Raw genomic sequence first — 11,823 nt, 5'->3', positions numbered from 1 at the left:
TTTTTCCTTCCTTCCTTTCTTCCTTCCTCTCTTTTTCTTTCTGTCTATTGAGAGAGAGTCACACTATGTGCAGGCTGGTATCGAACTCCTGGGCTGAAGCAATCCTCCTGCCTCAGCCTTCAGAGTCACTGGGATTACAGGCGTGCACCACTGCTTCTGCCTAAGGTTTTATTTTAAAGAAATCTTTTTTCCACTTATGTTTCCTATTCTGTGTGTTCAGTTCTCTTTTTCAGGAGCAGTCATTATACACATGGTTGCTCTGGTTACAAACAAGGTGACCTTGCTTTTGCTCTTCTGGGTATGTCATGTACTTTAGAGAAGTCTGCATATTGCCAGCTCTGCCCATGATCTGTTATTATGGGACACTGTGTCAGCATCCTACCTCCATTTGGTTCCAGTTTCACTGGAATTGGCAGAATTTCTTCAAAGAAAGTGTTATTTGGGGTTGTAAGGGCTTTCTATTTTCATCTAAGATGGAATTTACATATCTGCATTTATTTTCCTTGTTGTAAAATTCCATTGGTTTCCAAGATAAGAAATTAGTAGATATATCTTTATTTATTTTCCTTACATTTAGAATTGTGTTATCGAATGTTTCCTCCCATTAATTTGTATATAATTTATTTAGCATATCATCCACATCTGAATGTTAAAACTTCTATAATCTCAGAAAGCAGGAAAACGACTGTGAACCCAGAAGTAGCCTGTTTTTCATTAAATCAGCATTTTCAGTCATTTCATGAAATATTGAGTGGAAGGAGAGGTAGAAGGCTATGCTCAGCCTTTCATCTGGTACAGATGTGTTTGTGTATGCCTTGAGTAGTTCGAACATTCCAGGGTCCACCTTCTCCTCACAATAAAGTCACATAGTCCACAAGCCTGTGCCACAAGGGGGAATTATCTGCTCCTTGTACCTCATAGGCCCTTTGGATTGCTGCCATTGTCTCTGGGGTTGGAAGGGATTTCATCAGGACTGGGGTTTTCTCTGAAACAGTATCTGGGGTTAGCTCTTGCCCCTTCATCAGTCTTTGTCATAATCACTGTGTGTCCAAAGTCACAAATTTGTGAATGTGAAATGGGTGAAGTTTTCTCTCCTTTGAGGAGGATGAACCTGGTGAATATTGGGGGTGCTGTAGGCAGGTAATCCCAGAGCCTGCTTCTCCTTCATTCAGTACACAGACAACTTGTTAACCACCTGTTGCCTGCCGAGTGTTAGGCGTTCTGAGACGAATTCCACCTGGCGAAGATGTATTATAGCAGACATGAAAATGCATATTCTAAGAACATAGATGATGGAGACATTCATCTCACAGGATATAAATTAGGAGGTGGGTGGAAGTGGGTGAACTCATTCAACATTGAGCCAATGTTTCTTGGGTGCCTTTTGTGTTTCAGGCAGTATTCTAAGCACTGGGGATATAGAAGTAAAAGAACAGACAGAAATCCCTGCTGATATGGCTTGGCTGTGTCCCCACCTAAATTTCATCTTGAATTCCCATGTGTTGTGGGAGGGACCTGGTGGGAGGTAATTGAATCATGGGAGCAGGCCTTTCTCATGCTGTTCTGGTGATAGTGAATACATCTCATGAGATCTGATGGTTTTATAAAGGGGAGTTTCCCTGCACAAGCTCTCTTCTCTTGTCTGCTGCCATGTGAGATGTGCCTTTCACCTTCCACCATAATTGTGAGGCCTCCCCAGCCACGTGGAACTGTAAGTCCAATAAACCTCTTTCTTTCATAAATTGCCCAGTCTCAGCTCTGTCTTTATTAGCAGCATGAAAATGGACTAATACAGTAAACTGGTACTGTATTAGTACTGATTAATACAGTAGAGTGGGGTGTTACTGAAAAGATACCTGAAAATGTGAAAGCGACTTTGGAACTGGGTAGCAGGCAGAGGCTGGAACAGTTTGGAGGTCTCAGAAGAAGATAGGGAAATGTGGGAAATTCTGGAGCTTCCTAGAGACTTGTTGAATAGTTTTGTCCGAAATGCTAATAGCAACATGGACAATAAAGTCCAGGCTGAGGTGGTCTCTGATGGAAATGAGTAACTTGTTTTGGGAACTGGAGCAAAGGTGACTCTTGTTATGTGTTAGCAAAGAGGCTGGCAGCATTTTGCCCCTGCCTAGAGATTTGTGGAACTTTGAACTTGAGAGGGATGATTTAGGGTTTTTGGTGGAAGAGGTTTCTAGGCAGCAAAGCATTCAAGATGTGACTTGGGTGCTGTTAAAGGCATTCCATTTTATAAGGGAAGCAGAGCATAAATGTTCAGAAAATTTGCAGCCTGACAATGCAATAGAAAATAAAATCCCGTTTTCTGAGGAGAAATTCAAGCCAGCTGCAGAAATTTGCATAAGTAATGAGGAGCCGAATGTTAATCCACAAGATGATGGGGAAAATGTCTCCAGGACGTGTCAGAGATTTCCACAGCAGCCCCTCCCATCACAGGCCTGGAGGCTTAGGAGGAAAAAGTGGTTTCATGGGCTAGGCCAAGGGTACCTGTGCTCTGTGCAGTCTAGAGACTTGGTGTTCTGTGTTCCAGCTGCTCTAGCCATGGCTGAAAGGGGCCAACATAGAGCTTGGGCTGTGGCTCCAGAGGGTGCAAGCCCCAAACCTTGGCAACTTCCATGTTGTGTTGAGCCTGTGAGTGCACAGAAGTCAAGAATTGGGGTTTGGGAACCTCCACCTAGATTTCAGAGGATATATGAAAACACCTGGATGTCCAGGCAGAAGTTTGCTGTAGGGGTGGAGAACTCATGGAGAACCTCAGTTCTATGGAAAGTTTGGAACTCCTTAGAGATTAGTTAAGCTATTGTGACCAGAATGCTAGTTGAAATATGAAGAGTAAGGCCATTCTGATGATATTTCAGATGGAACTGAGGAATAAGGTATTGGAAACTGGAGTAAAGACCATCCTTGTTATAAATTTACAAAGAACTTGGCTGAACTGCGTCTACATTTCAGGGCTTTGTGGAAGGCCAAACTTGAGAGTGACACACTAGAGTATCTGCAGAAGAAATTTCTAAGCAAAATATAGAAGGAGGTGCATGGTTACTTTTGGCCACTTGTGCTGAGATTTGGGAGCAAAGGAATAATTCAAAGACAATTATAAAGATAAAGAAAATTTACATTAAAAGGGAAGTAAAGTGGAAAGAGTCAGAAAACTGTCAACCTGGTCACATGAAGAGTGAAAAAGTGCATTCAGAAGAGGAAACCAAGGATGCAGCTAAAAAGATTAGCACAGGTAGAATGGAGCCAGATGCTATTCCTCAAGACAGTGAAGAAAGACCAGAAATGCATTTCAGAGATCTTTGAGGGTACCCCTCCTGTTATAGGCCCAGAAGTCTAGGAGGGCAGAATGGTGCCTTGGGACTCTGCCCCTGGAACCCCAGTGCAGAGCTTCATGGCTGCCCTAGCCAGGGCTCAAGGGACCCCAGTTGTAGCTTGTGCTGCAGTTTTGGAAGGTACAAGCCATAAACCTTGACAGTGTCCAGGTGGTGCTGACTCTGCAGGCTTGCAGACAGCAAAAGCTGTGGCAGCTTGGCAGCCTCCACCAAGATTTCAAAGGATGTCATCAAAAGCCTAGAAGCCCAGGCAAAGATTTGTCACAGGGGCAGAGCCACTGCAAAGAGTCCTCATCTAGTGGAGCCATGGAAGTGATGCCACGATAGAGAGTCTCCATTAGGGTAATGCCTAGTGGAGCTGTGGGAGTGGGACAACTACTGGGACCCCAGAAGTGTGCAGTCACCAGCAGCATGCAACACCCACCTGGGAAAGCTTCAGGCACCAGACTGCAATTCCTAGGAGCAGTCACATGGGCTGCACCCAGCAAAGCCATAAGTGTGAGTCTGCATGAAGCCTTGGGGGCCTAACCCACACTCCAGTGTGGATGGGAGGCCACACACAGAGTCAAAAGAGATTTATTCTTCAGCTTTAAGATTTGATGTCTGCCCTGCTGGGTTTCAGATTTGCTGGAGACCTGTTACTCCTTTCTTTTTGTCTATTTCTCCATTTTGGAATGGGAATGTCTGTTTTATGCTTCTACCACAATTGTATCTTAGAAGTAAATAGCTTGTTTGTATTTCACAGGCTCACAGATGATACTGTGGACTTTGGACTTTTGAGTTGGTGCTGGAATGAGCTAAGATTTTGGGGCTATGGAGTTGGAATGAATGTATTTATATTTGAGAAGGACATGAGTTTCAGAGGGCTGGGAGTAGAATGGTATAGTTTGAGTGTTCGTCCCCTCCAAAACTTACATTGAAACTTAACCCCTAAAGTAACGATATTGAAAGGCAGGGCTATCAAGAAATGATTGGGTCATGCTGGGCACAGTGGCTCACGCCTGTAATCTCAGCACTTTGGGAGGCCAAGGCGGGTGGATCACATGAGGTCAGGAGTTTGAGACCATCCTGGCCAACATGGTGAAACTCCGTCTCTACTAAAAATACAAAAAATTAGCCAAGTGTGCTGGTGGGCGCCTGTAATCCCAGCTACTTGGGAGGCTGAGGCAGGAGAATTACTTGAACCTGGGAGGCAGAGGTTGCAGTGAGCCGAGATTGAGCCACTGCACTCCAGTGTGGGCGACAGAACAAGACTCTGTCTTAAAAAAAAAAAAAAAGAAAAAGAAAAATAAATGATTGGGTCATGAGGTCTTTGCCCTTATGAATAGATTAATCATCTATGGATTAGTGAATCAATGAGTTAATGGATTAATGGTTTGCCACAGGAGTGAGACCGGAGGCTTTCTAAGAAGAGGAAGCGAGATCTGAGCTAGCATGGACAGCCACTTCACTATGTGATTCTCTGTTCCAGCTTGGGATCCTGCAGAGATTCCCTGCCAGCAAGAAAGCTCTTGCCAGATGTGCCTCCTTGACCTTGGACTTCCCAGTTCTAGAACTGTAAGAGGTACATTTTGCTTCTTGTAAATTATCCAGTTTTAGATATTCTGTTATAAGCAACAGAAAATAAACTAAGATGGGGTGAGAACAACAATCTAGAATCAATGACTCCGGGCATGTTAAAGAGCAGAAGACCATGTGCCCAGCCTGGGGAGGGGTCTGGCAAAGAGATCTGACTGCTTTCTTTGACCCCTGAAGTCATGAGTGATCTTCCCTGATTCATCTTTGTGCAAGACACAGCCCTGAACTGTGGGGGAGGAAAACAAAGTTTCAGGAGGAGGAAGAGGTGACCGAGACCCCTTTGAAAGACTTTAGTCCTTTTGGGAAGATAATTCACACATCTAAAACACAGTCAAAAGTGGCTTCTCTGCACCGCATCACAAGAATAACTTTAATGGATTCGACTGGTCTTTTGTCAAGTGCCAGTTGTCACTGTAGTGGCTCATTACTTTACTGTCTGACCTAATTAGCCATTGCCAGCCACTTTGGCCCAGTGTAGAATGTACGAGTAGAAGGCAGAAGAGATAAGGTACCAGAAAGTGGCTTTAGTATCAATGGCCCAGGCTTTGATTATTTTCAGGATGATAAATTCTGGTCCTTTGGAAGTTGATTTAATTTTTGGAAATGCTCAAATGTCACTAGGAGTAATGTGTGAAGAATAAGAGGTGGACGACAACTGGAGTGGCATTTGGACTCAAAGGAGGCTCAGCACATGTGGATGTGGCTCAAAGTGAATAAAAGGCCTTGTTAGAGGCTCTGCCTTCTAGGCAGGCTGTGACTGGCCAGGGGCCTAGGTCAGGACATCCTATGCCTTGTGTTGGTCCAGGGAGGGCTCTTCTCCCTGCCCTTCCTCCAGGGCCCACCCCATAGAGCACAGGCACACAGCAAGTTGGATGCTTTCGTTTTAATAACTGTGGGCTACAAGGGTATTTAAGGCTTTAAGTCTAGTGATCCCATTCTTTTCAGCTTCTCATGCCCATGGTTTTGACAGACCGAATTTCTTCAGTAATTTTTGTGCAAATTCATTTCCATCTAGAAGGAAAGATGAGACAAATGAGGCTTTTAGGACCCCAGGTGCCAGCTCCACTCCTTCCATTTCTTCTCAACTCCATCTTCTGCTTTCCAGACTTACTGAGACTCTGGAGAGGCTTACACAGAAGTTGGAGGGATTGAGATTAGATTCACCAGAGCCTGAAGGACCTACCCTCTTCCCCACCTTGGCAGGGACAGGGGGCAAGAAGAATAGAAACAAGCAGCTCCACTGTGGGAAGGTTGGGGGTTAGACCCCAGGGGAATCAATATCAGACAACATGGCACATTGAATCTGTTCTTTCTTTTGAGACAGGGTCTTTCTCTGTCACTCAGGATGGAGTGTAGTGGCACGATCTTGGCTCACTGCAACCGCTGCCTCCTGGGCTCAGGTGATCCTCCCACCTTAGCCTCCCAAGTGGCTGGGACTACAGGCACACGCCACCACGCCTGGCTAAGTTTTGTATTTTTTTTTGTAGAGATGGCATATTGCCGTGTTGCCCAGGCAGGTCTTGAACTCCTGGGCTCAAGCAATCCACCTGCCTGGGCCTCCCAAAATGCTGGGATCACAGGCGTGAACCACCGTGCCCAGCCAGCAATTTGAATCTGGATGAGAAATTGGAAACATATGAAAGCACAAAGTGAGGGGTCTTCAACAGCAGGGGCTGTGGCAATTCCAAGTCTCATATGTGAGAGTGGAAATGGGGGCAAGTTCTCTCCCATCTCCCATCCCTGGATGGTGGGTGGTGAGTATTCTCATTCCCACAAAGCCTTGCCTTGGGATGCACTCACTTTCAATGAATTGTTTTCCACCTGTCACGCCTCCAGGTATTGCTTTTCCTGCTCTTGCAAAGGCTTGTTCTTTTAGTAAGGTACTTTTCTCCACTATGGATTCTAATTTTGGAGCAAAACAATCACATCAGCAGAAAATTCACCTCATTTAAAGAGAACTCTGCACTGCCCCGCCTGCACCCCGCCCCCCACCCGGCCCCCACTCCACCCAGGACATCATCCCTACACAAAGTCCTAAAGTGCAGAAGCTTTGCTGAGGGCTCCAGCACTTCTTTCATAGGAAGTTGTGTGAACCAGGACAGAAACCATGTATAGTGCAGGCTGCAGCATCTACTATTGTGGAAATGTTGTGTGTGGGTGCAGCGCACAATCCCATTTGTGCCTTTGTGTTCAGGTGTTTGAGTCTACCTGCTTCTCACCAGGCTTATCTCTGGGCATGCAAGTGTGATGTGGGCCTGCAGCCAGAGATTTTTCTAGGTTGTTGATCTGACATAGAGACAGAGACTTACTCAGGGGGTTTAGTTCCTGCCCGCTTGAGGTAGCCTTGGCTGTCCCCTGAACTGCTGCCGAAGTCTCCTGGGCTGTTGTGGTTGTCTCTGGGGGTGAAGCAGATGCTGCTGGATCTGAGATCTCTTCATCAGGCTTAGCTATGAATGCACAAATTGATTGATTTTAGCAAAGCCAAAATGTTTGTTTCTTTTGGAATGGGTAGCAGGGCCCCAGGATACCTAATGTGTGCTGGGTGCCAGGATACAGAAGTGATATGGCTTAAACCCTGCCCCCTTAAGGGAGATAGCATTTCTGCATGCTGTGTGTCTCTTGGAATGCAGTGGACAAGGTTGGGGAAGGATTTGGGCTAGGGGATGGTGAGAATCAGGGAGCACTTCATAGAGAAGCTGGATCTTGAAGGCAGGATGTTAGCAGGAAAGGATGTTCCAAAGGGGCTTCCCTGGGGGCAGGCAGCGAGTAAGAGGTCAGGCGAAGGCATGTGTGGGATAGGTGTGGGGAATGGAAACAAGTTCAGTTTAGCTGATGTGGGTGCGACATAAAAGAGAGTCATGGAAAATGGGGTTGGAAAATGAGGTTAGAGGCCTGATAACGGTTACCTTGCTAAGGAATTGGGAGTAATGGGAGGTGTTTGCAGGTGAAGGTATAAATGCCGTGTGAGACATTGCCCTTACCACTTAACCTCATGTTTCTCTCCCTTTTATTCACAATAACCTTTTCCCCATGCTCCCTATTGGCCTTGCCTCTCTGGGTCATCCTCTTTTGTCCTTAGCTTTGTGCCATTTCAACCCATGCTACTTTCTTTATTATATTACCTGCCCCTCCCCATTACCACCAAGCACAGAATCCAGATCTCCTCCCACTGGCTTCTTCTCCCAGCCACCACTCACATCCCTAACTGTTAAACCTTCCCAACGAGGGCTAGGACAGGTGGGAGAGGAGGACTCACAGGTCCCAGCTTCCTGGGCAGGATCAGCATCCGTCGAGTCAGAGGAGGCATCTTCTGCAATGCAGGAAACACACCAGATGAGAGCAAGGACCGAACCGGACCCACCTGAACCACCCTCTCCTCCCATTCCCAAAGTTTATCTCCTGGGAATGCTCATGGATAGAAGGGGATGAATTTCCCTTTTGGTTGGACGTGCGCTTCCACCATATCAGTGGGTCTAGTGGGGCACTCTCTGATGTTTAACTCCTGTGGCTTTTGAAACAGGTTCCCCTCTGAGAAGTGCAATGTCTCTTGGAACATCTTCCTCCTGACTGGCCCCTGGCTTGGGAGGCTTCCCTGAGGTGTCTGTCAGGGAGCTGGCCATGGTCAGAGGGGCTCAACCTCCTCTGTGGTGGAGGAGGACAGTATGTGGGGGTCATGGGGCCATGTTTGAGTGATTTCCAGGATTGAGACCCCAGCCCTGATTCCCTTTGTTCTTTCAACACAACATTTATGCAAAACTCTGTGCCAAGAGATGGAGGGGCAGTGCTGAAGAGGGCAGACAAGTCCCCTGCCCTGACAGAGCTTACATCTGTCCTTTTACGGAATTATTTGATGACTGGTGTGACAGTGCTGGAAGGGAACGTGCAGCCTGGTGTGAGAAGAGCACATGGGATCTAATTTGTTCCACATGTGCATGGAAGCCCTTTTTGGGGTAATTGTATCTAAACTGAGATTTCCTAGATGAAAAATCATTGGCCAGGTGGCATTAGAGTTGGTTGGGCGAAGGGGCCAGGGAGAGAGAAGGCATTCCAGATGAGGAAAGAATAAGAAGAAAGATCCTGATGTTCAAGGAACAGCAGGGTCATCATGGCCCAAGTGGTGCTTCTGTGGATTAAAAAAGGCATCCCAACTGGACGCGGTGGCTCACGCCTGTAATCCTAACACTTTGGGAGGCTGAGGCAGGCAGATCACCTGAGGTCAGGAGTTCGAGACCAACCTGGCCAACATGGTGAAACCCCGTCTCTAATAAAAATACAAAATTAGCTGGGCATGGTGGTGCATGCCTGTAGTCCCAGCTACCCGGGAGGCTGAGGCAGGAGAATCACTGGAACCCAGGAGGCGGAGGTAGCCGTAAGCCGAGATCACACCACTGCACTCCAGCCTGGGCAACAGAGGGAGACTTGGTCTCAACAACAACAACAACAACAACAACAACAACAACAACAACAACAACAAGAAAACAGCATCCCTTCCTCCTAAGAGACACGGTCAGGGGCCAGGCTCACTGCTTGGCAAGTAGAGTGTGGGCCAGATTTTAAGCTTCTACCACTCCTTGCCTGGGCACCCTCGTGTAGGGGACACCCTGCTCAACTACATGCAGTGGCCCAGAGGAACCGCAAGAAGCCAGTGTAGCTGAGCCTAGTGGGTAAACAATGGTGTGTGAGGAGATGAGCTGGGAGGGCAGGCAGAGCCAGAGAGTTCTGGGTTTCCCTGGCCAGTGGGGTGCAGAGGCCACGTGTGGAGAACTGGGAGAGGAGTCACTTGCTGAGGCAGGGAAGCCAGAATAGCACTGAGAGAGGAGGAGGGGCGTGAAGGCAGGAGTGAGGGCCTCCTTGGCCTGGGAGGATTCTTGTGGGGTGCAGAGGAAAGGCCATACTCACCAGCATAGACCAGGGCCCCAGCCACAGCTGCCAAGAAGAAGAGAGTGGTGAATTTCATTCTTTGGGATGAGGAGTGAGTATAACCACAGAATCTGTAGAGAGTCCGGGGAATAAGGATGCTGAAACTGCTGGGCCCTTTTAAGGATATCAAGGGCCAATGGGAACCAAGCTTGGAGAGGTGTGACTTCCACATCCTCCTCCCCTTCTTCCCCAGACTGTCACCTGCTAAGTCAACAAGGGCTAGCTTGGGCTGGTTGATACCCGGGAGCCTTTCTCTATTAACTCCCAGCCATCCCTTTTCTTTCTCCCTCCTCCCTTCCCCACCGTACCTGCCCTCTGGGTTCACACCCCAGGGCTCTCAGGGACAGCAGGCAGAGCACATTTCACTTGGGGAGTTTCTGGGATATGTCTGTTGAGGGTTCTGGTAGAGAAATCTTAATCTTGTTATCTCTCCAGGAGGAGGTTGAGGGTTCAGGAGATTATGTTGTTCACCTTCTGTCCCAGTCTACATAGGACTCAGTGCAGGGTTTGAAGGTTTCCCCAAACAAAGTGAGCCCCTTTTCCTGGGAAGCCACACCCAGAACACTTGAGGCCTGAGTTCCTGGCTACTCTCTCCCTGCGTGGGGATGGGTTTGAAGGCGCGTGTGCCTTCTCTGGAGTTGTTCTCTGTTCTTGACATTATCCAGCCCCTAAAAAGAACTCCTCCAGGCTCACATAGGCCTGTCAATCTCTGCCTTCAGGCCTAATCAATGGGACCCCGCATTTCTGAGAGACTCTCCTGGTCAAAGCATGATGGTGGTTCACTGAAATTGGAGCTTGGTTCTCACTTCAAGTGGGGAGCTGACCCATGGTGTGAATAATCCAGAAAAGCAGATTATCCTAGAGAAGCTTCTCTTTGTCTCGGGGTTTCTTCGTCTCCTGATCTGGGACTCTAGAGGTCTGGATTTTGAGTTCTGGCTTTGTCATATGAAAACGTTAGGATTTGAAAAGTTACAGGATTTTTATTTGTTGTCTAGGAGTTGTGGCTTCTATGTACAGCATAGTGGTGGAGATTAAGTGAGATAATATACGGCAAAGCATTTTTTTAGACAACAAAGTTCTACGGAGTTGTGTGGGGTTCTTGTACCATCTTTCCAGGTAGGTTTTTGTCCAGGCTGGTGCTAAATGCTAGATATTAATAGAATGGGCCATGGAGCAGGAGGCAGCGGAGGGGCTGAAGGGTGGAGAATAAGGCGCTGGATGTCAATTTGTGACTTTCCCCTTGCTTGGTGTCAGCACTCACCCAGCCCCACGTGGGCTGACTCTGGAGGCTTCTCTGCTTCATGGTAGCTCTGAAGATGAGTGTGAGAAGGGTGTGTTGAAGAGTTTTCGACATAAGGGTGTTTTGGGTGCCAGAGTTTAGAGCATTAATCTTTTCGGGAGATAAAGGAAGATAAAATTAATGGGGTGGGACATTAAAGCCTTGGCAATTACTACCTGGCTGAGGGTCTGGGCCTGGGAACCTTGAAGGTGGTAGTGGTCTTACCTGGAATGGTGAAGGCTGAGGAATAAGAGAAAGTTTTGATGGCACCAGTGCCCTGGGTATGTGCACATACGTGTGTGCACGTGTGTGTACACTGAAGAAGAAGTCCTGCAGATCCCAAATAGATCTAGATCCTGAGCAGTCTCCATGAGCACATTAAAAAAGTCAACAGAAGCAAATTATGCTATTTGCACAAGATTTTTTAAGAGGAAATGAGAACTTTGGTGTCAACACTAGAACTGTCACAGATCAGGGTCTTTCCAAATGTCACTGCGTTGTCCTTTCCTCTTCCAACTCTTCCTCCTGGCCTCAGTAATTAAAGAGGCAAGCATTTACATAAATAAGAATGAGGTGAAAGGTAGGGACATTTGTTTGATAGAAAATTTTCGTTACTCTATAACAGGGCCCAGGAGAAATGTTACCCCAAATTATAGAGCCTGGGAAAGAATTGGGTGCATAGATTAGAGGAAAGAGGCGGAC

At 47.1% G+C, this 11,823-nt stretch overlaps 1 protein-coding gene across 2 annotated transcripts; it reads right to left on the bottom strand.

Annotated features, from left to right (window-relative positions):
- Nucleotides 1-5,790: 5,790 nt before the first annotated feature.
- On the bottom strand, nucleotides 5,791-9,927 carry LACRT (lacritin). 2 transcript variants are annotated; one of them, XM_011930428.1, is made up of 5 exons: nucleotides 9,822-9,927; nucleotides 8,179-8,232; nucleotides 7,232-7,369; nucleotides 6,723-6,824; nucleotides 5,791-5,933 (listed from the first exon to the last, which is right to left on the bottom strand). In XM_011930428.1, the coding sequence occupies exons 1-5, from the start codon at nucleotides 9,877-9,879 to the stop codon at nucleotides 5,872-5,874; spliced, it is 414 nt and encodes a 137-aa protein (XP_011785818.1). In that variant the 5' UTR covers nucleotides 9,880-9,927; the 3' UTR covers nucleotides 5,791-5,871. The 2 variants fall into 2 exon arrangements, with proteins under 2 accessions (XP_011785818.1, XP_011785820.1); XM_011930430.1 differs by having other exon boundaries at nucleotides 6,723-6,791; nucleotides 9,822-9,910.
- Nucleotides 9,928-11,823: the final 1,896 nt, after the last annotated feature.

The sequence above is a fragment of the Colobus angolensis genome, unplaced genomic scaffold, assembly GCF_000951035.1.
Source record: "Colobus angolensis palliatus isolate OR3802 unplaced genomic scaffold, Cang.pa_1.0 Scaffold87, whole genome shotgun sequence".
NCBI classification, from domain to species: Eukaryota; Metazoa; Chordata; class Mammalia; order Primates; family Cercopithecidae; genus Colobus; species Colobus angolensis.
This window is presented reverse-complemented; position numbering and strand designations above follow the sequence as displayed.

What these genes read in the sequence shown, in the direction of transcription:
- LACRT (XM_011930428.1), bottom strand. Translation starts at nt 9,879, where the DNA reads ATGAAATTCACCACTCTCTTCTTCTTGGCAGCTGTGGCTGGGGCCCTG. An exon ending in TGGGGCCCTGGTCTATGCTG is followed by an intron (nt 8,233 to 9,821) that starts GTGAGTATGGCC and finishes CCTGCATTGCAG; the next exon opens with AAGATGCCTCCTCTGACTCG. An exon ending in TGGAAAACAATTCATTGAAA is followed by an intron (nt 5,934 to 6,722) that starts GTGAGTGCATCC and finishes CTTTCCTTCTAG; the next exon opens with ATGGAAATGAATTTGCACAA.